Source organism: Daphnia pulicaria, chromosome 3, assembly GCF_021234035.1.
Source record: "Daphnia pulicaria isolate SC F1-1A chromosome 3, SC_F0-13Bv2, whole genome shotgun sequence".
Classification (NCBI taxonomy): Eukaryota; Metazoa; Arthropoda; class Branchiopoda; order Diplostraca; family Daphniidae; genus Daphnia; species Daphnia pulicaria.
In genome coordinates this window covers 6232651-6260484 of record NC_060915.1, presented here as the reverse complement: position 1 = coordinate 6260484, position 27834 = coordinate 6232651, and the positions used below count along the sequence as shown (strand labels likewise).

The 27834-nt window shown below is 41.0% G+C and overlaps 7 protein-coding genes across 9 annotated transcripts; 4 read left to right on the top strand and 3 right to left on the bottom strand.

Annotated features, from left to right (window-relative positions):
- Window positions 1–216: 216 nt before the first annotated feature.
- Window positions 217–2828, top strand: LOC124328940 (lysosome membrane protein 2-like). The gene is made up of 11 exons (XM_046787784.1): window positions 217–432; window positions 530–693; window positions 763–901; window positions 1000–1266; window positions 1363–1498; window positions 1586–1661; window positions 1759–1943; window positions 2011–2129; window positions 2244–2369; window positions 2465–2611; window positions 2677–2828. Exons 1-11 carry the CDS (start codon window positions 325–327, stop codon window positions 2680–2682), a joined length of 1473 nt encoding a protein of 490 aa, XP_046643740.1. The 5' UTR covers window positions 217–324; the 3' UTR covers window positions 2683–2828.
- Window positions 2829–2940: 112 nt separating this feature from the next.
- LOC124328950 (retinol dehydrogenase 12-like) lies at window positions 2941–4702 on the top strand. The gene is made up of 6 exons (XM_046787796.1): window positions 2941–3337; window positions 3457–3645; window positions 3713–3871; window positions 3946–4065; window positions 4172–4379; window positions 4486–4702. The coding sequence occupies exons 1-6, from the start codon at window positions 3214–3216 to the stop codon at window positions 4601–4603; spliced, it is 918 nt and encodes a 305-aa protein (XP_046643752.1). The 5' UTR covers window positions 2941–3213; the 3' UTR covers window positions 4604–4702.
- Window positions 4703–5086: 384 nt separating this feature from the next.
- Window positions 5087–7305, bottom strand: LOC124328948 (serine hydrolase-like protein). Of its 3 annotated transcripts, none has more exons than XM_046787793.1 (6): window positions 7183–7305; window positions 6585–6702; window positions 6320–6530; window positions 6100–6226; window positions 5868–6030; window positions 5087–5798 (listed from the first exon to the last, which is right to left on the bottom strand). In XM_046787793.1, the coding sequence occupies exons 3-6, from the start codon at window positions 6477–6479 to the stop codon at window positions 5247–5249; spliced, it is 1002 nt and encodes a 333-aa protein (XP_046643749.1). In that variant the 5' UTR covers window positions 6480–6530; window positions 6585–6702; window positions 7183–7305; the 3' UTR covers window positions 5087–5246. The 3 variants fall into 3 exon arrangements, with proteins under 3 accessions (XP_046643749.1, XP_046643750.1, XP_046643751.1); XM_046787794.1 differs by having other exon boundaries at window positions 6589–6702; XM_046787795.1 differs by having other exon boundaries at window positions 6320–6512; window positions 6589–6702.
- An 80-nt stretch (window positions 7306–7385) lies between these two features.
- Window positions 7386–10765, top strand: LOC124328936 (glycerophosphocholine phosphodiesterase GPCPD1-like). The gene is made up of 12 exons (XM_046787778.1): window positions 7386–7573; window positions 7641–7789; window positions 7923–8095; window positions 8165–8319; window positions 8406–8540; window positions 8622–8732; window positions 8798–8957; window positions 9017–9158; window positions 9246–9651; window positions 9723–9853; window positions 9927–10062; window positions 10140–10765. The coding sequence occupies exons 2-12, from the start codon at window positions 7641–7643 to the stop codon at window positions 10410–10412; spliced, it is 1971 nt and encodes a 656-aa protein (XP_046643734.1). The 5' UTR covers window positions 7386–7573; the 3' UTR covers window positions 10413–10765.
- On the bottom strand, window positions 10672–14556 carry LOC124328944. The gene is made up of 7 exons (XM_046787787.1): window positions 13912–14556; window positions 13274–13612; window positions 12814–13110; window positions 12595–12661; window positions 11681–11935; window positions 11447–11549; window positions 10672–11329 (listed from the first exon to the last, which is right to left on the bottom strand). Exons 1-7 carry the CDS (start codon window positions 14006–14008, stop codon window positions 11243–11245), a joined length of 1245 nt encoding a protein of 414 aa, XP_046643743.1. The 5' UTR covers window positions 14009–14556; the 3' UTR covers window positions 10672–11242.
- A 2495-nt stretch (window positions 14557–17051) lies between these two features.
- Window positions 17052–19055, top strand: LOC124328946 (cyclin-dependent kinase 9-like). The gene is made up of 7 exons (XM_046787790.1): window positions 17052–17497; window positions 17576–17833; window positions 17898–18016; window positions 18076–18214; window positions 18277–18415; window positions 18484–18654; window positions 18724–19055. The coding sequence occupies exons 1-7, from the start codon at window positions 17288–17290 to the stop codon at window positions 18840–18842; spliced, it is 1155 nt and encodes a 384-aa protein (XP_046643746.1). The 5' UTR covers window positions 17052–17287; the 3' UTR covers window positions 18843–19055.
- A 7472-nt stretch (window positions 19056–26527) lies between these two features.
- LOC124328690 lies at window positions 26528–27249 on the bottom strand. Its single transcript, XM_046787492.1, has 3 exons — window positions 27186–27249; window positions 26997–27117; window positions 26528–26704 (listed from the first exon to the last, which is right to left on the bottom strand). Exons 1-3 carry the CDS (start codon window positions 27239–27241, stop codon window positions 26528–26530), a joined length of 354 nt encoding a protein of 117 aa, XP_046643448.1. The 5' UTR covers window positions 27242–27249.
- Window positions 27250–27834: the final 585 nt, after the last annotated feature.

The following is a 27834-nucleotide window of genomic DNA, read 5'->3' as shown; positions in this document are numbered from 1 at the left end:
CGATAAACCTGTCGTAATTATCGATGGCCAATGTATGAAGCAGCGCAAGATATTGGACGCGTGTAAGGTCTCAAACTTTTGGATGGCGGACCTGAACGGCGGTCTAAAGCGACACAGACATAAGATTACGATCGTCATTTGCCTGTAATCTGCATGGTAACACAAATCGTCACAGGCCAAGTGATGCGCCTTTCTATAAAGTACTTCTTTATAAAGGATGAACCCCTTCGAAACTTTGCAACAGTCCAAACATAGCTGCCGGGAGCAGGTTACATTTCGTAAAGGTGTGGCTGATTTTGACTGAACTATAATTACAGTAGGAAAATGGTTTCCAACATGGTGAAAACCGCCATCGTGAGCTCTGTCGGTGTCGCTGTCATTATACTCTCATCCACTTTGGGCTGGATTCTCGTTCCCGATATCGCCACTTCGGTATTATATAATTTCCTTTTTTAGTTTTAGTTGTGCTATATAGCAATAAATTTGGCTCTGGTAACGTTGATTTCTCATTGGTAAATGGTAAATCTAGGAAGCTGTAATTACAAAAGACAACGAGGCCGTTTATGGTGCGTGGACGATCCCTCCCGTTCCTATTTATCTCGAGTTTTTCTTGTTCAATTGCACGAATTGCGACGACCCTACAAACGGAAGCGTCGTTTTAAATCTAGATCAACTAGGGCCATTCTCTTTCACGTAAGCATCTAACAGAGATTCTCAAAAGCACGAAAGACTCGTGTGTTTGATTGTTTCTATATATTATAGGGAAGGTCGAATCAAATTCAACGTCATTGAAGAAAATGGATTGTTGTCTTATCGTGAAAACATTTCGTACTTTTACACTCCTAAAGATGGCGAGCGTGACTTGGATGTGAACGTCACGACGGTTAACCCGGTTTATTTCGTAAGTTTTTTTGAATGGAAGGCAAATGAAATAAGTTTGGATTAAAATTGCACATTATTCTTGTTTTAACGAGTGCAATCATTTATTGACTTGCGCAGACATTGGCCTCATTAATTTCCGATAATGCCCCAACTCCAGCAATCGCTACGTCGCTTTCCAGGTTGATGCACGAACTGTTGGCAGACGAAGGCGAGCATCCTTTTATGACGCATACGGTGCGCGAAATGCTTTTCGAAGGATGGAGCCTTCAACCTTATGTCAACATTCTGGAATTGCTCTATGAACAATTATCTAACAAAACTGACAGCACACTCCCGCCATTGCCAGAGCTACCCGAAGATCCGAAATTCGGTTTCTTCTACGGGGTAAATAATGATTCACCGACTACCAAGCCGTTAAAGTGATACATCAACATCTCACCGGTTTATCTATTTCATATCCATCACCGGAATTATACACAGAGAAACGGTACCAATTTGGGAGAATTTACGATTGAGTCAGGAGCCAACGATCTCAACGAATTAGGCTACATCAAAAAATGGAATGGAAAGTCAAGTGTCGAATACTGGAATGACACGTTCTGCAATATGATCAACGGTATATTTTTTTTAAAATGAAATTATAAGAAAATGCAATACAATTATTAACCTCACATTCGTACTTTTCCCCCCGTTGATGAAATAGGAACTGATGGAGCAATTTACCCACCCATTGTGGACGTCAACGAGAAAATATACGTTTTCACTCCAGACGTTTGTCGGTATAACGCTGTCTTGATTCTAAATAAAAATTGTGTTTGTTTTTTCGCCATGCGAATGAATAACGAAAACATTTTTCTGATCTATATTATTATATAGGTCATTATACGCCACTTACGAGAAAGACACGGTCACGGAGGGAATCACCGGCAGACGATTCACCGTGCCCGAAATAGTTTTCGACACTCTTGACCCAGAAAACGTTTGCTATTGTAGTCAGTACAGCGAAAACCCCGACCTCTGCTTCAGTAGAGGCGTTCTAGATATGCGACCTTGTCTACTCGGTCAGATATATACGTTAATAATCCCTTTGCGGCGAGACGAGTCAAATTGAATTCAATTTTTTTACAGGAGTCCCAGTTGTACTGTCAACTCCTCACTTTTACATGGCTGATCCGAAATATGTCGATGCTTTTGTTGGGCTCAAACCAAATAAGGACTGGCACGAGACTCACTTCGATTTAGAACCGGTAATGTACCTACCTACGATTGGTGTAGATAGAGGCCTTTTCACATGCGCAATCTTAGCGTCTAATGTCATAACAAAGTTTTATAATCAAATGTTATATGACATAATCATATAGTTGCTCGGCGTGCCGCTTTTCGCCTCTAAAAGACTCCAACTCAACATCGACGCGCGACGGTACCAAGTGCCCGAAAGATTGTTGAACATTAACGACACAGTTTTCCCTGTCATTTGGCTCAACGAGGTAAGAAATAACAATAAGGAAATAGCGAATGGTTTAAACTGTAGGCAAATTTTTAAAAATTTCGACGGGGAAATGTTGTATTTAAAAAAAAAAAGAGCGCGAAACTGGATGCAGCAACCGCCAATGACGTCAACAAGGCGGTTAACGTGATCGATGCACTCAACATAAGCCGCTGGTGCTTCTTGGGTGCTGGAATCGCTTTGGTTGTGGCCAGCTTGATCATGCTCGTTGTTTACTTGACGGTAATAAGAGACACATGATCGAAAGTTGGCGAAAATGTTATATGAATTTGTTTGATTCTACACAGCGATAGGACGTCAAACACCGACGACGAACATGAACACAAATGATGGAAAAAGCAGCGCATATCGCTTTGAAGTGCATACACATTTCAACCATAATTGGATATTTACGAAAATTTGGCCTTCTAATATTTGAATATTACACAACTAAATACAACCGAATTTGTAATTTAATAACAAGTGATGACAAGTAAACTCGATTTTTGGCAGGTTGGTCTGTAGATGCTAATAATGAATATTTTGTTCATATTGTTTTAAATTTTAAACATTTTCATTTCACCGATATAAAACGTCCGTCAAAATCCCTACAATCGAAAGTTACCTACGGTCCGAAGTCCGAACATTATTGTGCGGCATAACAAACTGGACTTTTACAGTTGTCCTTGACTTGTTCAAACTTCAGCACTTTTTATCTATACTTATATAATTTAAGATGCCCTGTCATCCTGATAGAAAACCTTGGAGTTCGTCTCGAATGTGCTTGCCGCTATGAAACTAGAACGAGTTCAAGCGCTCGTCAGTCATTTATTCATCGCAACAAGATGCCACGCTTTTTCCAAGGTCCTCGTTGCAAAAACGCAATTGGACTTGATGGCAAAATTGCCGTGATCACGGGAGCCAACACCGGCATCGGCAAAGAGACGGCCCGTGAACTCAGCAAAAGAGGTAAGCTAGAAATATATAGCTATGCTTTTACTCTTTTAGCGACTAGCTGTTTCCCGGTCTATTGATGAAAACAAATATTCAAAATAACAAACGTCAAACATACGACCGCGCATCATCAGGAGCTGAAGTGGTTCTCGCTTGTCGTGACCTGAACAAAGCCGAAGAAGCTGCAGACGAGATTGCGAAGGAGACGGGCAATAAAGTCACGACTTTGAAATTGAATTTAGCTTCTCTGAAATCGATTCGCGCTGCCGCTGAGGAGCTCAGGGCCCGTCATCCCCAAATTCATATTCTCATCAACAATGCAGGTATAACTAACGAGATGATATAGGCTCAGATTTTACACATATAAATGTGTTTTGTATTTTTCTATAGGAATTATGACGTGCCCCCAATGGAAGACGGACGACGGTTTTGAGATGCAATTTGGCGTCAACCATTTGGGATCTTTTCTATGGACTCTTCTTCTGCTAGACAACATCAAACAAGCTGCACCTTCTCGCATTGTCAATCTTTCTTCTCTCGCCCACACTAGTCAGTGCGCTGGCCGCCAAATTTCCTACTTCTTTTTATTCAGATTGCGTCTTTACATATTTGAAACTTAACAGGAGGTAAGATTTATTTCGACGACCTGATGTTGGCGAAAAATTACACGCCAGTACGAGCATACTGCCAAAGCAAGTTGGCAAATGTCCTTTTCACCCAGGAACTCGCTAGACGACTCGAAGGTATGGATTTCAATTCAAGTTGCACCAAGTTGCATCGTTTTAAAAAGAAATTAAGAACTCTACAGCATTTGGCGTCTTATATGGTACCAATTTTGTTATTTTAAAGGAACTGGCGTATCCGTTTTTGCCGTACATCCAGGCGTGGTGCAAACGGAACTGGCGCGACACATAAACGAATCGATGAACTCGTGCGTTGATGGCACTCTTCATTTTGTTAGTCGTTACGTCTTTAAGACGCCAGAGATGGGAGCCCAAACGAGTATTTACTGTGCCACAGAACAATCTTTGACAGAACTGAGTGGACATTATTTTAGGTCATTCCCTACTAGATTTATTGATATAAAGTGTCAACTCATTAGATCTTACGTGGCTATCGTTATTTCTTTTTAACAATAAACTATTTTTGTCTTATTATTACAGTGACTGTGCTAAGAAGAAACCTGCGAAGCAAGCTAATGATAAAAAAGCAGCCGAGCGCTTGTGGAAAATGAGCGAAGAATTAGTTGGTCTCAATTCTTTTAATAACCCATCGAAGTAGTTGATCAAACTAGCAACATTATAAAAACTGCTTAAGTATCATTTTGAACGTTCTTGTATATTCGACGAAGCATTAAATTGAATGAAAATACTTCAGAAATATCAAATTTGTTTCGGACGCATTTATGTTTTAGTAACCTATCGCAAAGGTATGGAGATCGAGAGTTTAACTAAATAAAAAAAAATAAGTGCTATTGGTTTTCTAAACATATCCTGTACAATTAGTCAATTACAGGATTTTTAAGCGACCGATGAAAGAATAACAAATAACTGGGTCAGGAAAAAAATGTGATAAGGAAATTTGTTTACCTAAACCTATGTCCCTGAGAATATCCGTTGCGCTTAAATAATTCCTATGTCAGCTGCTAAAGCTATTTCTTATTAGAAAAGGAGTAAACCTACTCAGTAAATGATGGCGACTGCACGAGTCAAAATAAAAAGTACCTGCACAAGTTCACAATATTCGTTATACATTCCAGTATATATTTCCGAGTCTGAATCGGTTAATTACACTAGTAGCATCATAGTTGACGGTACACTAGTGCACAAAATCAGAAATCCATGAAGAAGAGAAGAGAGAAATCTAGAAACCCGAATTGTTAGAAAACGCGAGAAAACGTACCGGTTTTGAAATTTCATGAATCTTAGACTGAACTCTGAAAATGAAGAAAGTCGTTGATAATTGGAGCAACAAGCTCCGGATGCGTCAAATGTGTGTGATGTTTCCCTTCCATTTCGACGTAGCGGACACATTTTGATTGAGTTCGAAGAGCTTCGACATGTTCTCGGTAGTTCTCTGCGGGTTCGTAATATGGACCTTCGCTGAATTTGATGATCAGAACATCGGCCGTGACTTTACGCGCTAAAATAACTTGATCTTCCTTAGGAATAAAAGCCAGTGGAGCCGCGAGAATACGTCGATCCCGACTGAAAACGTAGCCATCCTCGAATTTTCTCAAGCCCCTCTTACACAGGATTCGACAGGCTTTGTCATCGAGCGAGCCGAACGTACCACTAACCCATCGCTCCACTGCTGACTCGTAGCTTATGGGTTGTTCTGGTCCAGAGATGATGGCGTCTTCGTACTTGAGTAACTTTCCGATCGTTTTGCGCAAACGTACATCGACGGTTGCCGGAATCGTTGGTGTAGCACGGATGATATCCAAGCAGACAACTTTTTCCACTTTCTCTGGAAACTGCATTTCGAAATGTGCCGTTACGCATTTTGCGGATATTCAAATTTCAATAAATATACTGATTATTACCACTCCTGCGTAAAGCATCGCTGTCGCGCCACCCAAACTGTGGACTAGAAAGGAAACCTTTTGCCATTGAAAACGTTTCATTAATCTTTCCACCGCCAAAAGAGTGTCGATATAATTATAAGCGATGTCGGGTGGGAAGTGATCACTAAGTCCGTGACCTGGGCTGTAGAAATAAATCAAAGAAAAAATATGTTAATTAATGGAAATGATTTCATTATTCGGGATTATTTACATGTCTACAGCGACAATCCTTAAATCTTTTGGAAGAAGAGGTATTAAAGTGTCGAATGTCCCACAGTTGTCTAACCAACCGTGGATAGCAATGACTGGTCGACCGTTTGCAGGACCCCAAACTTTGGCTTCAATGATGTTCCATACCCAGCAAAAGAAAAATAGGGCAAGATAACAAATTTACTTAACGTTAGAATTTAATCAGCTTTATTGTGTTTCACCTGCTATTTTCCCCCAAGTCATTTGAATTTCGATTTCTTCAGGAGAAGAAGATGAAGATATATTTGTATTGGGATGATTTGAAATGGTTGGAGATGACAAACCACGCGGGATTATGTGCTGCATTCGAAACAATAATTTTTTTTCGTCTTCATTCGCCATTCTCTAAAGTTCTAGCAGTTGGAAATTTTGTTTCTTGGTTTTTGAAGTTTGCTAAAAGCGTGAAAGGGTCATCAAATTTTTAAATGAATCTATAAGTTAAGTTACCTACTGAAGGCAAAAAGAAGAAAGAGACAGGTCAATTTTGTGTACGTGTTGTCTCTCCTTATTGTATGTGATTTGCGCTTATCGCATAGTCTAGTCTAGTTATTTAACAATTTTATCCCTGTCAATATATAAACAATAGTAAATATTCTGATGCGTTTGGTTTTTTAAAAATATGAAGTCAAGATAACAGTTATACAGCTATCTTTAATTTTTATTAGACGATGTGACGTTGATTAAAAGAGTGTTCCTGATAAGTTTTTTCTTTTTTTTTTTCTTTTACGATTTCACTATTTGATTGATCTTTGACTTCTATCGCTTGGCCCGAGCTTATTTTTTTTAAAATCCCGGATACAATTTCCTTTCGAAACACGTAGCCACATATGAAAGGATTGACTGAGTATGGAGGAAAATATTACAGAACACTCGTTGAAATTTTAGCATATTAATGAGAACTCAAAACAACTTTCTCTATATTAAAAAAAAGCTAGAGCGGCCCACATATATGTGCTGTACGAGTGTTGCGTCCATAAATAAAAGGGTTGGGAAGGGGAGTCAGTTTTATTACTGAAAATCTTTAATGCAATAAAAGCGGAGTTACAGAGTCCAAAAAGCAGTCCACGGGTAATCACTGATTTAATGGAAAATAACGTTTCACGTTTGAAAATAAGGAAACCAGCTATAACAAGTCAACGAAGTACGACGCAAGATTCAATTGAAAAATCTTAATTCGAAATTGGATCTCGAAAACAAAGTATCGATCAATCAAGCCATCTATCTTTTTATCGATACTTAACTGTAAAAAGAAAGAAAAGAAAGAAAAATTGGACGTGGTACAATAGAGGTAACCATGTCAATATAGTCACGATTTTCTTAGTTCAATATCCGAAGTCTACTAGGGCAAGAAGCGAAATGTTCGCATAAAAAAGGATTAGAAATTATAACAAATTTAAGTTTCTCACATAGTGGAACATAGCTCTAAGAGTAATAAGGTATGAAATACTAATCCACAAACTGCAACTTTTCAAACTAATTCAACATTGCTTTACTTACAATTAGATGTTTGGAAGGGAATGGAATTTTCGTGTGACCTTAAGGACTACTCCGGGTGAATGTGTTGGTGTGGTGGGCAACTGCCATCAGCTAGGAAATTGGAACCATCAAAATGGAATTCTCTTGACTAAAAGTATAATCAACTCGTCTGACGGGTAAGCCAAAATATATATACATGTAACTTAAAACAACATTTTTAACTGAAGTATATTATATAATAATCATCCCCTGATATTTTAATATATAATTTGATTATGATATATTAATTTACCCTTGTTTAACATATAGAAATGAGATTTGGCAGGGAACCACTCAACTACCAGTCGATCAGGAAGTGCACTTTCGCTACTTTACTTGCATCGTGTTGGATCATCATTTAGAAGAAAATGAAGTAAATGGAAGGGTTTTGATTATGAGGAGATGGGAGACTAACATCTCACCAAGGATCATCAAAATTAACAGTATTAAAACTAAATTAATTGAGTCAAATTAATTTTTGAATAAATGGTTTGTTTGCTTTGCTTATTAAGGTTCTCAAAATGATCTTATTCATATTGATCTCTTTGGAACTTACAATGGAGAAACACGAGTGGATCGAGGCTGGCTAACGAAAGAGACTGTTGTTCAACTCAAGTTATACAACGACCCCATTCGCATGTGGAAGAAGTCTCTTCATGGGAAATCTGTAATCTTTTTTTTTTATTTTTTTATATTTGTGTTAAAAACAAATCTATATCTATGCTCTTTTGCTTTTGTTATTTGAATCTACAGTTTCGAGTGAAAGTAACCCCTGTTGACGTTGACTTTCCTTGCAACAATACAGTACGAGACGGTGGTGTCGATGAAAGTTGGGATGTGCAAGACGTCCGTAATGCTGTGAAATCCTGGCCACTGATTGAAGTTGCTGTAAGAATGTTTTTTATGCAATCTGTATTCATTTGCCAATTCCAAAATTCGAATAATTTGATGATTTGCCTCATTTTTCAGTCAATGAGTAGTGCCGATTGCGAGTTCCAGCGTCAACAACAATTTGGCGAGTTGATGGATCGCGGTTCTTACCTCATTTTTCAAGCTCAAGTTACTAGACCCGAGTCGGTGGTAAGTTGACGCATTTTTGAATTGGACGCGTATGCAATATGGTTTATTTCTCTTGTGCTTGGCAGACATTTCTAGTGGACTTTTACGCCCATAACTCATCCGGAGTGGATTCGTCGGAGCATATTGGATTTTGTTACGTCCTGCAGAACAACATGACCCAGAGTGAAGGCAGTGCCACGGTGCCCATTACCAGTCCGAAGCACCTAGCTATCGGCCAACTTAAAGGTACCTGCCCTGGCCAGCAGCGTCACTGTGGCGTTGTCAAAATACCTTTGAAATTATAGTGGATTATCTGATCGTGCGGCCCATGAACGGATTCGAATGCGACATGTCCATCTCGTTTGCTCGTCATTGGAAGCATTCGTGGCGCGGCCTGGAAGTTGGACACCGTGGTGCCGGTAGCTCCTTCAAGGAGGCCTTAAAAAGGTGATTGACAAGCCATCTATTTATGACATGAAAGCTTTGACATTTTAAAAAATTGTTGGTCCTTGGCATTTGTTAACGAATGTATAGTTGTTCCTCAATTCGTGAGAATACCATAGCTTCGTTAGCTCACGCTGCCAAACATGGAGCTGACATGATAGAGTTTGACGTCCAGCTGTCCAAGGACATGGTACCTGTAATTTACCATGATTTCTACGTCTATACGGCCATGATGAGGAAATTAGGCAAAGATGAATGTGGTAACGGCGCCAGTGAAGGTCCTTTTGACATGCTTCACCTGCCCATCAAGGAGCTGACGCTAGCTCAGTTGCAGAAACTTAAAATTTATCACGTCAAAGAAAACAGTCGCGTACCCAAGCTCAATGACGACGATTTCGATGATCATCAGCCATTCCCTACGCTGCAGCGTGCCTTGGAGCATTTGGATCCACATGTCGGATTCAATGTTGAAATCAAGTGGACTATGCAACTTAAGGTTGGACCATTTTCACCTCATTGATTTTCTCTTCATTAACTTTTGAGGGGATTTTTTTTAAAAATATCTAGGATGGATCGTTTGAGCTCAACAATCCGTTCGAACTCAATTTGTACCTGGATACGATCCTGAAACCAGTTTTGATGTACGGTGGGTCTCGTAAAATTATCTTTTCGTGTTTCCATCCGGACATTTGCACCGTGTAAGTTTCGCTTGTAAAGTCTGGCCTGATTGTAGGCATTGATGTAATAACCTTTTTTCCCCCTTCGGTAAAGGTTAAGAATGAAGCAGAACAAATATCCAGTTATGTTCCTCACTCAGGGTATCACGGCGAAATTTGCCGACTACCACGATCCGCGTACCCACAACATCCCAACGGGCGTGCACTTTGTTTTATCCATAGGAATACTGGTACACCAAGCTTAGCCGTCAAATGATGCCCAAAGTCAAGTTGTTTTAACAAATCGATCGACTTATTTCCCCCGCAGGGTTTGTGCGTTCATTCTGAAGATATTCTGCGCGATCCTACCCAAGTGGCTTTAGTTCAAAGTCGAGGATTGATCCTGTTCTGCTGGGGAGAGGATAACAACGACCAGGCCACTATTCGCTACTTGAAGAACTTGGGCCTCAACGGCATCATCTACGACAAAATCGACGTGCACAGCGCCAAAGAAACGAAAGAGTCTATTTTCCTCGTCGAGGCCAGACAAGAGCAAAAAGAATTGATCAAAATTGCGTCGTCGACTTCATCCAGTTCCTAAATTCTATTTAGATTTGGCTTCCTTCAATACCGTCGCGTTTGCATCGTTTGGCTTGCGTTTTCACTCGTTATTAGTCTTCTACTTTTTTCTTCTTCTTTTTCTTTAATTAACAAAGTTCTTTTCCAAAAAGAAAATTCTAGTGCATTCCGGGTGCAAGAAAAACAAAAGTAAAATGAGGAAAGTTTGTGCGTCCCGGTTTATGTTTTCAGTGTGTGTGTGTTTTCAGAAACCAACAAAACAAAAAACAATAAACAATAGCTTCCTGTTATTTCGTGGCGTGGCAACATCAAAATAGTGTATTAATAATGTCAAAACCCAATGTTTAATAACAATAAAAATAAGAGGGTGCCGGAGATGATGAATATCGTTACTCTATTTTTTAATATATATATATAATATATAATCATGTATCTTTAGAAGTCGGTAAAAGTAGAACCCATATAAGAGAATGATTGATAATTAAGAAAGATTGAAAGAGGTGGTGGATAGAGAAAGAGTTGACGACGGCATTTTTCTTTGCTGCTTAATTAGAGGATGGCGTTTAATAGACATTTAAGGTTAGAAGGTAGAGTAATATATATAGTAGTTGTTGGAACACGTACGTGTAAAACACAGGACATTGACGACTCCATGTTTAAAAATTCAACCACCATTTTTGTAAATATTTGAAATGAATTTTTTCTTTCTTTTGTTTTTTCTTCTTTTTGGGGGAATCTTTTCTCGTCGGGTACATTTGTAGGGTAGTACATTTTTCTGGCGCCTTTTGGTTTGATGAATTCGGGTTTTCAGTTAATAATAAAATCGATCATTTCTTCGTTCTATTCTCAAGTCTATTTGGATTGACGTTTCACGGCTGCTGGCGTGGCCGGAGTGGGGTCGTCAAGGAAGAGCGGGTTCTTGACTTCCATTTCGCCCGTCTGTCAAGAAACAAAAGAATATCAAGTAAAATACAAAATACAAAAGAAAAAAAGGAAAAAAGAAACATCGTTAGCTCGTGACTTGAAGGGCTACGAGTAAAAGGATCATGTGATTACCGGCGCTAGTCCAGGACACTCGTAAACAGTGTAGTCTCCTTCTTCGTTATCTTCGTCGCTTTCTCCACCCGAATTGGAGCCGCGTCTATCGCATCCGGAATGACTGCCGAGACGTTGGTGGGCGGCAGAGAAAAGAAAAGAAATTCGCATGAGATGATTCCGCATCTGTTTTTATTCCGCCGCGTGATGCACGTGCGGAGCGCTGCACTGTATAAAAGCAAGGAGATAACGAACCTTTCGAGCGCTATGACTTGCTGTTTCTGGTGCTGGAAGTGGAACATGTGGGCAGAGTGAGCCAGTTTCTTGTCACCACTGCTGGCCATCGACTTTGGCGTTTTACCCAGAGCCCAGCTGCCGATCCCTCCGCCGGGAGTCGTCGAAGACGGAGAGGATTTCAGTGACGATTTACCACTCGGTGACGGACCTGGGCCGGTGATCCCGTAGGCTGGATATTCAACTTCTTGGGCCGCTTTGGCTCTTCTCTGCCATCTGTTGTCGGTTAATTAATCGATAGACTGTTACGTTTTCATTGATTTGTTTTGCCATAATCAATCACTTTGGCTTTTGATTGCACCCTATTGCTGACTGTTATTTACAGTAAAATAAAGCTCTAAAGGTAATCAGATTATGTCGAATAACGCGTGATCCGTGCCGAGAAAACTCCCGTCAGGCAAACAAACTTAAAGAGATGAAAAAAGGCAACATTTCTCTAATAGGTTCGTCTGCTCGATCGATAGAATAAAATGGCCCGGAAAGAAATATAGTTTGAGGTGCTCACTATTTCTTCCCGAGTGCATGCTGTGAATCCTACGCCTGAGTCGGCCTTACATACTTTTACGGAACAAGTCGACTGAAAGTCAAAACCCGAGGAACGACGAGGATGAAGCTCCAAATTTGTGTTATTCAAGCACCGCCCCTGTTTATTTTTCTTGGCTGGGCTTTTAATCGACCCTTTTCAGCGTTGTCGTGCCCCTAATCCTCGTCTATTTACGTCTTAGAGATTGAACGTGATGTCTCCTTAGGCCAAGCCTTAGGCTTGGTGCAGGGAGGAGTCTGAACCCTCCCCTCTGATGTTTTTGGAAGACCTGCCAATGGCGAATCCTTTCACAAGGACCTCGCATTGATCGAGGAAGGAAATTGGAACTCACCTATAGAAGCAGACTCCCAGGGCCAGGAGGGCTGCTACAACCGACGCAGTGCATCCGGCCACCAGAGCTGCAATCAATTAAGCCCGTGCGCGCACAATAAGTTGACGACGCCCGGAATAAGGAAATCATTTTCAAACATTTTTTTAAAAAAAGGTTATTTTTTTCTTCCCCTGTGCTGACGCCATCTCAAGTTGATTGGCTATAAATTTGTTGCAATACCTGTGAGGTAAATGTCGGCCAGGGAGTCGTGAATGCGCTCAGTTTTCGCAGGGCTGACGATGGCGTGGGCGACAGGATCTCGTGAAATTCGCGATTCAACACTTTCATCCGCCTCTTCCTGGCTAGCGACAGCGGGAGAACTTTCCATAAACTTGCCCATTCCAGGGGCCGGCTGCTGCTGCTGCTGCTGCTGCTGAGACATGGTTACGGGTCCTTCGTCGAAGATGTCTGTCTCCTTTTGGCCGGCCATGCGGATGTCATTAGAGCTCATTTGAAGAGGAATGGTCGACGGTACGGCTGTAAAGAATGGAAAGGACGACCGGACACATTAAGATTATAACGGCTGGACTCGTTCACCGATCGTGTTAGTATTTCGCAAAATGGCTTCTCTTGTCCGAGCGAGTGGACAAGAGAAAATAAAAGTGAAATGAGCATTCAAATATCGAACCAAGATTCGTACCAGCCGGATGGATAAGAGGATTAAAAGGGGTCTTAATTTGTCGGACAGGTTGGTGGGGTGGACGCTGATTACGGAATCGGTCGTCATGGGGTCGATATGCAAAATTCTTTGGCTCCTGCTGTGGCTCGTGCTGCTGCTCCATTTTCGGCTGCAACGACATGTTATCCCCATCTTGTTCAGCATAATCGTCTTCATCCATTAATCGAATGTCTGTCAATTGCGGCAGTCGTTGACGAATGTGAGCGGTTTTCTGCTGCTGGGCGGCCTTCCATTTCAGATTGCGGACCAGTTCGTCTAAAAAGAGATCCTCCGGCCCGTTATTCGTATCTTCCACCGCATCTACACAACAACCATCGAAAAAACAAAAGAAAGGTTACATATGCCATTATTATAGCTAGTGACCTAAAACTTGAATGTCTAAGGTATATTAGCAGCAGATTAGTCATGTGTCCTTTTTTATATAGCCAACTTGACGATGACGTCGTAACAGATGTCGTTGGTGTGTGCGGGCACAGCTGGTCGACCAACAAACGCAGGGCTCCGAGTTATCGGTTCAGGGGGGGAAAAAACAATCGAAATGAGAATGTCGTCGAGTGCTGCGACCGAATAGAGGACAAAAAGAAATGAAAGAGACGAACCTAGATAACTGCGATGCTGACTGCTGGCGATGACGAGGCAATGCTGCGTCGCGACCAGCAGGAAGGCCAGCAACCACCACCACCAACGGTTGACCATCGCCTTATCAAACGGCCGTGGGGTCACAACTGACGATGCAATAGCCAATCACCACTGCCACCACTGTAATCCCTTCTCCCCCAGCCCCCAACTCAACGTGTGCAACGAGTCAAAATGACACACACGACACAATAATGAAGACTAGACTCGAATCAGCAATGTCGCAATCACTGAAAAGTTTCAAGTGGCCATTATTTGGCACGGCGCGAATCGAAGAAGGGAAATTTTTGGGGACGATATGTAGACCGTCGACGGCCGCTACTAAACTGCACGTAGATGGTGGGGGGAAAGAGTTGCCCAGGGTCGGTAGAAAGGCGAGCGGGTTCGGCGCAGAAGCCGAACGCGGGCGTTCGTGTAGGCGTTTCACTTTTTTCCTCTGTGTGTGTGTGTGTTTCCAACTCACTGCTGCTGCTGGGCTGAAATCACGATCAATACGACGAGTTGCTGCTGCACTGGCCCAGCAGAGTGGCTCCCAGTGAATGGACCAACACACATTATAGATACATATACGTATACCTGACGTCTTTTCGGAGCGAAACGAACGATGCGTGTGACAAAGCCAAACTGCCGGTTTTCGGGCTGTCGCTAAAACAATCGTGTTGTAACGACGATGGCGGTTGCTCGGCGTGTGCGCCCATTTCCCCCCGCGCTCTTTGATAATCATTTTCTCATGCGGGTTTGCTTTTTTTTTAAAAAAATATTATTCTCGTTTATCTACAATTTTCTTTAGTACAAACCACACACAACGGATCGACAAGGTCCCTAAAATTGTCCCAACAATACGCAAGGCAGGAAACGGGAGAGACGACGACGTTAAGCCGCGAATCGATAGCGCACGACGTCATCAGACCTCCAACGTCCTTTTTCCTTCATATCGTAGTGGCTTTTCTTCTGTGCCTATTTTTCCTCAGCCAACAGCAGCAGCAGCAGAGCGCTTGACTTGTCGACAATGTATAGATATCGCCAGTCTCTTTCCACCGTCGACTCTACTAATAGACTGGCTTCTTTTTTTTTTCCATTTTCGCCGAGCTAAACGAATCTTGTAAAGGACGATCAATATTACGGTTGGCGTCGTCGGGGCCGCCATGAAGATATTCTCTTATTCATCCATTTTCGATGAGGAGATTTGGAACTATAGTAGGTCGATTGTCTTAGGATTGCATTATTCAAGACACGAACTCGATGGCAATATTTCAATGGCGCTTCTTTTCAGCCACCTGGAGTCGACAGCAGCAGCAACGGATTCCAGATAGAGCAGCCACCATGAAACAGTTCAAACATTGGCAGTCGGAATCGATTGGAAAATCTCTCCGCTCAACTGTTGTTCAATCCAAGATTATAGTCGTGTCGTCGGGGGGTAGAGGTTTTTCTTGTGGATACATTTCTGTTCGGTTCGAGCAAATGATTTCCTACAATATCTATAGTCTGCAATTCTACGTGAATTATCCAGCAAGAAGGAACGTGTGAAGGACGACGAATTGACCGTGGCCCGGTTCTCTTTGAACTGTACGACACTCGACGACGACAACACACCGTCGGAATGTTATGAGATTTGCCGTCCGTCAACTACTAAAACGAATTTCTTTTTATCTACTATCTCGCTTTGATTCAGTTGGCTGTTTCCTTTTTCTTTTCGTCGTCGTCGTCTCGGGAGAGGCAATTTCATCAAGCGTTTCTTTCGCCGTGTTCCAACTGAGCCCACATGCACGGTGACGCAGGGGAGAAATTCGGATGCTGCACTGCATCCTTGTTTGCCTTTTTATTATATTCCCGTTTTCTTTGGCGAAAATGAAAGCGAATGAAAACAAAATGGGAGAAATGAGCTATTTTTTTTTCCTCCTTTCCCCTTTTCCCCCGAGGATTTCACTAAACATTTTTACCGGGAACTTAGCCGGAGCTGGAAATGGTTGTTTGTCAGCTGCTGCTGCATTCCGGCTTTTGTTTGCCGGCGATGGTAATGAAAACGGACAATAATGGCAACAACGAATATTGTTCTAAAACAAACATAGACGATGCCACCATACTATATACGCACAACGCAATAACGCTCAAGTCAACAAAAGGCCAGCACGCTCCCTATATTGCACTATACCACATTAATAAAATGTGTGTGCTTTTTTGTTTTCCCTCCGTGTGTGTGTGTTGGGCGGATGCATCGGCAGCCAGCTTTTGACTTTTTCAATAAGTGAACAGGGCCATCTTTGCCACCCCTTTTTTCCTTTGCTCCGTTCTCCGGGCTTAAATAATGCAAAGTCGTACCAACGTCATTTGAAACTTTCATTATCAATTGTTGAACAATATTGCCGACAACTGAATTCCAATCAGATTGGAAATAATGGACGATTTTAGTAGCTACATACAGTATCTCAGTATGATTTGTTGGTTGATGGTAAAAAAGAAAGAAGCTCTTCTGCCGTCTACATTATTGCATTGGTAGATGATTGAGCGACCCCCGCCAATAATTAGTTTCATCGATTAGTGCGATATAACTGCACATGTATAGTACGCACGCAGCAACACATCACATACACACACACGATCACCAAAAGGTCGGCGCGCAGCAGTGCTTCAGTGCACGGATATTGATCGGTTCTCGCACGGGAGATGTATAGAAGTTGTGCCTCTTCTTCATTTTTTAATTACTTTCGTACCGAACACAACCCCTTTATTAGGTTTCTTTATTATGAGATGGAGATTGTCGGAGATTGTAAGTTAAGTGAGGTCATGCATCGAGTAATTTGCTTCATTCATCATTCGCCGGTCCAATTAACAACGAACCGAATGTCAATATTCTCATCAAGGATCGATCTCAAGACCAGAATCAATTTATAATTCATGCCGTGCGCACGGTATATTATGTCAGTTGTAATTGTACCTTCAAACGCAAGCTAAAATGACGTCGTCGCATACTCGAACGAGAGTGTTTTGTGTGGTTAGAAACACTTGGCTGCTAACAGAAAGACAACAACAGCAGTGTTCATAGGTTCTAAAAGACTAAAACTCACTGAGACTCGTCGTGATTTCGGCCAGATACAAAATCGAACGCAAAGCGCAATATTGGGTTGCTGTTTAGCCTTACCCATCAGTTCTGGGAGAAACATTTTTCCATAGCCCTTAGTTGTTTTTTTTTTGTTATTTTTCGCTCAAAAAAACTTGTTTCCTCCTCTTTTACTTTAACATCTTTCTCCATCACCAAGTGCTTGGTACTCTTCTTTTTTGTACTGGTGAATTTCAGCAGATTCCAGGGTGAGAAATCATCCCAACAAATCTCCCCAGAACATGGCCACTTCCATCACTTCTATGAATCCTAAAGATCGAGAAAAATTTCTCGAAGAACTCGAGTTTCCATTCTGTGACGAGGTCAACAAGTACGAAAAGATGGCCAAAATTGGACAGGGCACCTTTGGGGAAGTGTTTAAAGCCCGCCACAAAAAAACCAAAAAAATTGTGGCTCTCAAGAAAGTGCTGATGGAAAATGAGAAGGAAGGGGTGAGTGCTACTTCTTCTTGGTAACAAAATGTTTCATCTGACACAATTCTGAAATGTCTTATTGTTCCTGTGTTTCAGTTCCCTATCACTGCCTTGAGAGAAATTCGGATTCTCCAACTTCTGAAACATGAAAATGTGGTCAATCTCATCGAAATTTGTCGAACCAAAGTGACTCAGCTCAACAAATTCAAGTCCACCTTTTACTTGGTCTTTGACTTTTGTGAACACGATCTGGCTGGTTTGCTGTCAAATGCCAATGTCAAATTTAGTCTGGGAGAAATTAAGAAGGTCATGCAGCAGCTTTTGAATGGATTGTATTTTATCCACAGTAACAAAGTGAGTTGTTTCCACCCACTGGGTATGACTCTGTGAACCTTGTTTCAATGTGGTTCTCTTTAAGATCCTACACAGAGACATGAAAGCTGCTAATGTTTTGATAACCAAAAGTGGTGTCCTGAAGTTGGCTGATTTCGGTCTAGCAAGAGCATTCAGCTTGAACAAAAATAACCAACCAAACAGGTATTCCATATTATAACCTTTGAAACAAGTTGTGAATTTATAAAATATTTCTCCAAAAGATATACCAACCGTGTCGTCACTTTGTGGTACCGACCACCCGAGTTGCTCTTAGGAGAACGAAATTACGGACCCCCAGTTGACATGTGGGGTGCTGGTTGCATTATGGCTGAGATGTGGACTCGTAGCCCAATTATGCAGGTATTTGACACTTTGGCATTTTTACGTGAATGTTAAGGTTGGTAATGATTATATTGGAATAGGGCAATACTGAACAACACCAACTGACATTGATTTGCCAGCTCTGTGGCTCCATCGTCCCAGAAATTTGGCCGGACGTTGAAAAGCTGGAATTGTACAACAAAATGGAATTGCCTAAAGGACAAAAACGAAAAGTGAAAGGTTGGGTTTAAATATCATGTGTGAACTGTCTTTTACTTCAAACTAACAAGTTGTAATTTCCTCTACAGAACGCTTGAAACCGTACGTTAAGGATCCCTATGCTTGTGATTTGTTGGACAAGTTGTTGACATTGGATCCTTCTAAGCGAGTGGATGCCGATGCTGCCCTTAATCACGACTTTTTCTGGACGGACCCAATGCCTTGCGAGCTCTCTAAGATGCTTGGCCAGCATGGTCAAAGTATGTATTCAATGTTACTTATTAATTTCTTCTGTTACAGACATAACACAATATGTATTCTTCTATTAGGTATGTTCGAATTTCTGGCTCCTCCACGTCGAGCTGGAAGACCACAACCTCACCCGGCTTTGCCTCAGCCTAAGCCTCATCCGTCTGCCGACAGCAGTTACCAAGATCGCGTGTTCTAATTGATTGAATGGCAATCCATCAGTTTAAAAAATGTTGTTTTCCTTTATGTTCTCTTCCTGCTTCTATTCCCTCGAATGGAACGAAATTTCCAGTGGGGTAATGACGCTGGCTCGCTCTTTCAATTTGACTTTCGATGATAATCGACTTGAATATAAAATTATTGAACGTGTTGCCAATGAAAAATGTGAAGAAGAAAGAAAAAAAAAACACAACTTTTTTTTAAATCTTTTAATTATCGAGGGCGATGTTACTGGACATCAATTCCTTTTTCCTTATTCCCTAAAGTGGAGCATTCGTTGACTAGATGGGCCAGAAGTTTGGGCTTTCCAACTTCTTCTAACAAGATAATAAGAGGCACACAATTCCATTGCTTGTAATCTTTATGACATGAGGACACAGGCCACGTTAATACTTTTCTATCCTAAAAACATTGGGGGGGGGGGGGGGACAACTACTGAATCAAAACTTTGGTCTTTCAGAACTTGGAAGATAGGGTTGCTGGGCAATATTGAAGCTCCGAAAATCCAATGAAGTTACTCAAGTTCAGTCAAACGGTCAAACTTTGCTCTTGGCGTATGGCAGTAACGTGGGCTTGAATTTATCGTTTATTTAATTAACAGACAAGATTGAATTTCTTCAGAGCTCGTGATATCTAGATCGTAGTTACCGTAACCAGTTCTTGGTGTCCTCAATTTTTGCGCAAAAGTTAGATATGGTGGCTGCATATAAATTCCCCATGTATCAAACCTTTCATATAAGTAACTATACGGAACGGAAGACCCCTTCCGATACCCCCCCCCCCGATAACGTCATCTTTTCGCCAATAATCTTTAATCATACTGTTTAAACTGGATGGTTTTACATTTTGAAGCGGTAAATTTTGAAAAAAAAATATAAAAAATTTTGGTCTAAGTTGGAAGCTTCCTGCTTGAAATACACTGGAAATTAGCATACCTATATCTCAGTTTCACTCGACGTAGTCGGCAAGCCGTTTGAATGTCTAAGGAGCAGCAAAGACCAACTAAGTACAGGTAAATCCATCCTCGTTTATGCGAGAGTGCACAGTAAACGAGTCACATTCATGAAGACCGCGGGCCCAGAGGCCCATGCTCATCAATAAAAACAACGCGTCCCTGAAACATACTATACATTACACAAGGATAACTTTTCCAGCCTGCCGTACATTGCGCTATTGATCCCATTCAGAAAGTATCTACTTATCGATTAACATGGTGCACACCTTGTCCGAACTATTTTATGAGGATATCACCGTTTAAAAATTAATCACAATTCCAATTTCTACCCATAAAGTTGTTAATCAGGCCTTTTTTTTACAGATGATGAGTTAGACACAACATAACAAGCGAGGATAAGTGCCATGATTTCCTATCATTTTTGGGTGGACACATTTCGGTGGTTCAATACTGTCTAGTTTAGCTTAGTGCTACTTTAGTGAAGCAAGTCTTGACGTGCCTATTTATGGGGTGCCGTTCTCGGGATTAAACAGTAAATATAAAAGGAAACATTACCACTCAAAGTTAACCAACCGTTAACTACTAATCTAACACCCTTTCTAACATTCATCAAACGAATCTAACATTTGTTTAACACCAATTTTCGATAATATACAGTAGGCACCAAAAGTGTCCGGACACCCGAGAGAACCTTATGGGAACCGCTGTTTTCTCAAGGCGAAAAAGTGGTCAAATTTTCATTCGATTTGAATGAAATTTTTTTCGTAGGTTCTCTCGGGTGCCAGAAACAATATAATTTTTTTTTAGAATTTTAAAATAATGGGAATGGTAGGTTTTTGTCTGAGGCAAAAGTGACCGGACAGTAGAGAGGCCCATATGTAAATGGGCTTACTTTAGGTTCAAATTGTGACTCACTGGGTAACGCTAGAGAAACGCTAACGGTCTTAAAAAAAGATCTGCGTTTATTCTATGGTACCCGCGAGTCACGATTTTTTAAAGCAATTAGAATTTTTTCTATACCCACCCCCACCCTCAAAATTGATTTCGTGAAGAATTCCACTTCTGAGAGACGTGCACTGCTGCCGGGTTTACGGAATTGCTTACTCTAAAATTGAGATTGTTCCTGGCACCCCGAGACATGGTCTAAGAGACTATGGTACCACGGTCTACCAGGAGAGGTACCCAAACGCATCACTTTCGTCAGCCAGAATAATCAAGGGACGTAGAAGCTTCCTCAAAATGCCGCTTGGATCGCGGGCGTGGCTTGGCCAACAGCTGTTGTGTGCTGCACAGTCTCCCTCTCCCCCCTACCTCGATATATTCGGGAATCCCACCTCAAGCCGCCAGCGGCAATTGGCGGCAATGGCAGCATTGAAGAGTTCTGACCAAGCTACGCCCGCGATCCAAGCGGCAAATTAGGGAAGCTTCTGAGTCCCTTGATTATTCTGCTACCATGGCGTTTGGGTACCTCTCCTGGTAGACCGTGATGGTACCGTCACCCGTTAGGATTTGGCCGTAAGGCCTCGTCACAGCTTTCTGAGGGGGTGTTTCAAAGTGAGATCACCCGTGGGGGAGGGAGGGTGGTGGAAGAGGGGGAGAGGGGGAGAGGGAAACGGGCGCTCTAGAAAACGTCATCAGTACAGCTACTGCCACCACGCATAGCAGGACTGGACTAAGCAAAGGAACAGTTTTTTTTCTAAGTCCTGGGCAAACGAAAAACATTAGAATTTTGTTCAATAACATGTGATTAAACTCGCAATTTTTATCAAAATTAGGTCTTCTATCAATTCTGTATAAAAAAATAATAAAAAAACGGAAAATAAGAAATTAGAATTTTACTTCAAAATAGCTAAGCATAAACCCTTTCTGGGGTGCAGAACACTAGTCCAGTAACAAGCACAGAACAGCACAGCACAGCACAGCAGAGCACAGCACAGCACAGCTATTGTGATATCTAACGATGACCACTAGATGCCGCGCCACCTTGAGAGTGGCATATCCCCGCTATGCAGAGCCCAAATACATTGGTCTTAGACACGCACTTGTCTTTATAACATGGTGTCAGAAGTGTGCTCTCACAACTCGACGGTGTTGAGTCGTAACCGCGTGGTTTGTGAGTATTGAACTGCATCCTTCTTCATCGAACGCATCCTCCGTGTTGTTGAACTGCATCCGTCTTTATCTCGTGCATCTATTTGTCTTGCACCATTTTATTGAAATGTCGTCTTCGTTGAGAGCTCCAGAACTTTTTTCTTTCGGGGCCAGTCATTTGGCGGCCCAGTGGGGTATTTGGCGTAGACAGTTTTCATGGTACTTGGTGGCTACAAATGTCGGCCTTAACGTGGATGAAGAGCAAATGGTGGGCGTGCTCATCACTCTTCTTTGCAGTGATGGCCTCAAAATTTACGACACTTTTGTATTCACTCCAGCCACCGATACCAGAAAAATTGAGCCAGTGTTAGACACATTCACTGCCCATTTTGAGCCCCGACGTAGTGAAGTTTTCGAGCGTTTTAAATTCCTGCGTCGTCATCAACTCCCTGGTGAAACTTTTGATTCATGTTTAATTGATCTCCATGGTCTAGTGAAGACATGTGGCTATGGTACTGGTGTTGATTCGGTCTTACAGGACCAGATAGTACTAGGTGTGGCTGATCCTTTAGTCCGTGAAAAACTCCTCTATGAAAAAGATTTGCTGCTCACCACTGCGTGTGAAATTGTGCGTGCGTGTGAGTCATCTAAAGCCCAGCTCAGCCAAATCAACACATCGTCGACAGCAGAAGCCGCTCACGCCATTCAGAGTCGACTTGGTGGCCGAAAGATTGAGAGAAAGCCGGAATCATCGTTCAGAGCTCAGCATGAGCAGTAGCCGTCCGCTAATCAACACTCAGCCCAGCAGTAGTTTAAAACTAATATACTCATGGTGGGGTGGTACTAGCATGTTTCAGAGAAAAACATGCTAGAGGAAAACAGATAAGCAACAGCAAGCATGACATCAGAAAGCTAGAAAGTTACTGCTATATAACTAGCTATCATTTTCCTACGGGCAGCACAGCAGTGCACAGCACAGCCCATCATAGGTGAGCACTGCACAAGTGAGCACATAGCAGAGCACAGCAGAGCAAAGCACAGCACAGCAGTGCACAGCAAAGCACAGCAGTGCAAAAAACAGCACAGCAGAGCACAGCAGAGCACAGCAGTGCACAACACAGCACAGCAGTGCACAACACAGCACAGCAGAGCGCAGCAGAGCACAGCACTTGAAGTTGCTATAATATTTATTTCACCTGTATAAACCATTTTTTTATCACAGGATGTGTTAGTCGATGTCCAATACACCATTTCAAGTCTATTGAATCAATATATTCACAAAGCAATTCATGAGGAAATAGTTTTAAAAAATGGTTGATACAAAATTTTTCAGGATCTGGGAAACCACACTTTTATGAGATTGAAGTTGCTATAATATTTATTTCACATGTTAAAACCATTCTTTATTACAGAATGTGTAAATCAATGTCCAATACACCATTTTAAGTCTATTGAATCAATAAATTCATAGAGAAATTCTTGAAGAAAATGATTTAGAAAAATTAACAGCTTAGCTTAGCACAACACAGCAAGGCACAGAACAGCACAGAACAGCATAGCACAGCACAGCACAGCAGAGCACAACACAGGTGAGCACAGGTGAGCACAGGTGAGCACAGGTGAGCACAGCACAGTACAGCACAGCACAGCACTGCACAACACAGCGTGGCACAGCAGAGCACAGCAAAGGTGAGCACAGAACAGGTGAGCACAGCAGAGCACAGCAGAGCACAGCTGGGCACAGCATAGCACAGGTGAGCACAGCACAGCACAGTACAGCACAGTACAGCACAGCACAGCACAGCACAGCAGTGCAGAGCAGAGCAGAGCAGAGCACAGCAGTGCACAGCAGTGCACAGCAGAGCAGAGCACAGCACAGCAGAGCACAGCAGTGCACAGCACAGCACTTGAAGTTGCTATAATATTTATTTCACTTGTTAAAACCATTTTTTCTATCACAGGATGTGTAAATCGATGTCCAATACACCATTTCAAGTCTATTGAATCAAAAAATTCAATGAGGAATTCAGGAAGAAAAAGATTTAGAAAAATACACAGCTTAGCTTAGCACAGCACAGCACAGAATTAGATGTTTGGGACGTATTTTTGGTTTTTCTTCAACACCAATGTAACCTATCACATATAATGAGTTTTTTTGTATAATTATTGAAAAATAGAGTATTCTAAACTGATTTAACACCAAAAATACAATTATATGTTATAGGAAAGGTCTCCACCACGATTTTGAAATAGTTCAGGCTAGATGTTTGGGACATATCTTTTTTTAAATATATATTTATAAATTCACTTATTCAAAGCGTTTTATTATTACAGGATATGTAAATTTATTTACAATACACCATTTAAAGTTAATTGAATCAATGAATTCATAAAAACATTCATGATGTCAATGAAATAGCAACAAGAAGAAACTCTTCCAGGACCTGCTCAGGAGCTGCATGGAACTGCACTGAACTGCACAGCACAGCACAGCACAGCACAGCACAGCACAGCACAGCACAGCACAGCACAGCACAGCACAGCACAGCACAGCACAGCACAGCACAGCACAGCACAGCACAGCACAGCACAGCACAGCACAGCACAGCACAGCACAGCACAGCACAGCACAGTACAGAACAGAACAACACAGAAGGTTTTTCTTCAACATCAATGTAACCCATCACATATAATGAGTTTTTTTGTTTAATTATTGAAAAATATGTAGTACAAAGGAAAATAATAGGAGAAATCGCGATAACACCGCGGGGTGGGATAGAAGGGGAGAAATGGGCAAAAATGACAAATCTCATTTTCAATTTAAAATTATGATCAATTTATATTAAATGAAACTCAAATGACGAAAATGACACTTGTCATAGAACTAACGAAGCTCTTTATTTTGCTTTTTTTGGCGTCTTTGTAGGGTTATTTTTTCCTTAATTATAGAGCGGCAAAGTAGCCACTTTTTAATACGCTTCTACAGCGTGTTTCTAAACTTTTAGATCCATTTATAGCTGCCCTCCCCTTAGATGTAAAAATCTGAAAAAAATTAAGGAAGTAGCCAACCACTATGGCTACTTAAAAAAAAATTCAACACTCTCCGTCAAAAACCCGATTTTTTGGGAACGCGGCGAAAATCGGCTTTTTACATAAGCTTTCTCTCCGCTTCTTTCGCGCGTTTCCAAACTTCTGGTAGGTACTGTATAATGAGTTTTTTTGTATAATTATTGAAAAATTAAGTCAAAACTCAGTAACCACTTTTTTGAAGCACCGCTTTTTTCAGTAATCCATCTTATGGATTGAATCGTTTGGTAATCCTATCCTTTGGCCGTTGCCAGATTGGCGTATATTCTATCTGCGAGTCTGTGAGATATTCATTTCACCACTGAATGACTGCATGAATCATAACTGAATACTGAATGTCTGAACGGTCTCTGAAGCTGACGAAATGGACGGATCAACGGATTATATAATTGATTGATTCATAAATTTGAGTAGCTCAATTTATTACCGACAAGAATTATTTGAAAACAAAAGATTGCAATAAAAGGAAAACAAACTACAATCGATAACTTTGTCAAGAATGGCTGCTAGCCATGTATTTATTCCGTGTTTGACTTTCGGTGTACGATATTCTGTGTATGATATTCGGTGTTAACGTAAACGTAAACGTAAATCAGTGCAATTATTCAACAGTACAGTTAGATAATACAACATTTTAAAATTCGTATTATAAGTATTATTAAGTTCGATTAAGTTTTAAAAAGAAAAAAATCCTCAGGCCAATACAACACTTGGCTGAAGCCGCGAAAGTATTATGCGAAATGAATGTGATTTAATTCACGCCATCGAAAATGAACCTCCGTTACAGATGGATTCCATGAGTAATTTTTCCATCGACTCTGCGGAAGTCGTCAGGGACAATATCAATTTTCTGAAACAAGTCCTAACTTGTGGTCTTGGAAAGCTGCGCAATGGGCTCAGTTGAAAGGAAACAACATTTTTTTTTCGCTTTCTAGATCCCGCCCTGGTTGATGGTCCCAGTTAAAAACTGGAAAACACCTTCTAATTTCAATTTCCTACCTTTTGTTGGAAAATCAACAGTGCCACTTCAACATTTTAAATGAAAGTTTCAAAGTGGTTTTGGCAAGACAGCTGAAGCATCGACGTTGTGAGATCTTCGTGTACGGGTCGAACGAAACGCATTTCAGATAATCTTCAGAAGTCAAAACTTTGTCACCGAAAAGGGAGCACACACTTTTGTACTGCGCCAACAGATCAGCGACCTTCTGTACATTCAAACCTCTAAGAAATGGATGGTCTTGTACAGCACCAGAAACTCTTTTTAAGGCACTTAGAAAAAAAGACCCCAGCGGCCCAATTTGGATAATTGTTATACCTGAATTGTACGAAAAATGTTTATGTTTATAAAAAAATTACTTAAATAGTTAAAGCTGCTTAAATATACCGCAAAATATTCCATGTGAAAAAAGACGTTGGCCCAAGTTTTCTTGGATAAAACAGTCATCTCTTCTTCGTCTGGACTGCTGTCTGCGTCTTCTGATGCAGTTGCAGACTGCTAGGAAGACAGTAAAATATCAAAAGTTTCTTTTACCTCATCCTAACTCGTAAAGTCTGTCTTTACATATAGAATGATGAGCCGCCAGCTCCAGTGCATCAATAGTTGTTCCGCATTCGAGGCATTCGACATTGTAAGATGCTTGTTGAGCGTTTGTAATGGGAATGGTTTCATCCTGCAGTGGCGCTACATACACTTTGGAATGCTGCAGTGTCTGACAATTTTTTATATAAAAAAAAAATACATTGTGTTTTGCGCTGACATGAAATATAAAAAATAAAAATAAATTATTTATTCTCAGTAGAATGGTTACCACAAGTAACTTTTTAGAAACTTGCGTGTTAAAAACTTTATGTCGATAGTACTTTTTCATTGAAAAAATTACTATCGAATTACTATGAAAAGGACTATTTATTTTTAAAAAAATGCTATCGATATTTTTCGATAGTAATTTTTTTCAACAATTTACTGAGAGTAAATAATTGTGAGACGCAACCTAAAATTACCTGTAACTGTGAAGCACTGAGAAGTGGCTGCACGCATCTCTTTAGAAATTGGCAATCCCCACGTTCAGCTTGCACGAACATCTGCAAGCCCCCTTTCAATGCAATATAGGGTTTGAAAACGCTGATGGAGCAAAAAGTAAAATATAAGTTTTAAGAAACAGTTAATTTAATAGTTATTTAATATGTCACCTGATTATTTTGCGTAGAACTATACCGTAGTTATCCGTTGAGAAAAAGTCTATCATTGACTCCCCTAAACTGGAATCGGTGAGGTCATTCTATTCAAAACTCTCCGGTTTTCGGGAGAATTCCTCAATTTGAACACTCTTCCAACGAACACACTTCCACTCTCCACGATGATCTTTTTCACAACTTTGACTGGGGAAGCAATTTTTTTTTCATGAGACCTAATATAATTTAAAATAAACATTTTAATTGAGTAAACTCGACAGTAAACATATGTTGATCATCAGTATTTTAGCAGCTAATATTTTGTATTGTGAAAAACGTGAAAAGCAAAAGTGGTTCGCAGTTTACGCCAATGCGCACCACTGTGGCCTAGAAAATCTGTTATGCATAAGTTTTTATATGTTTGAGTCGTGGTATCCACCTAAGTAGGTGCATACCAACCGAACAATGCATTAGTAGAATACAACGACTCAAGCATACAAAAAACTCATACATAAGTAACAGAACAAAATTTTTGAAATTCCACCTTAATGTTAAAGTCAAAAGACAACGCGTCATCAAGACAATTCATACGCACTCACAAAATAAAATGAGTAATTACTTCAGTTGGCAGCTGGAATGCTACCGCTTGATGAAGTCAATCCATCGC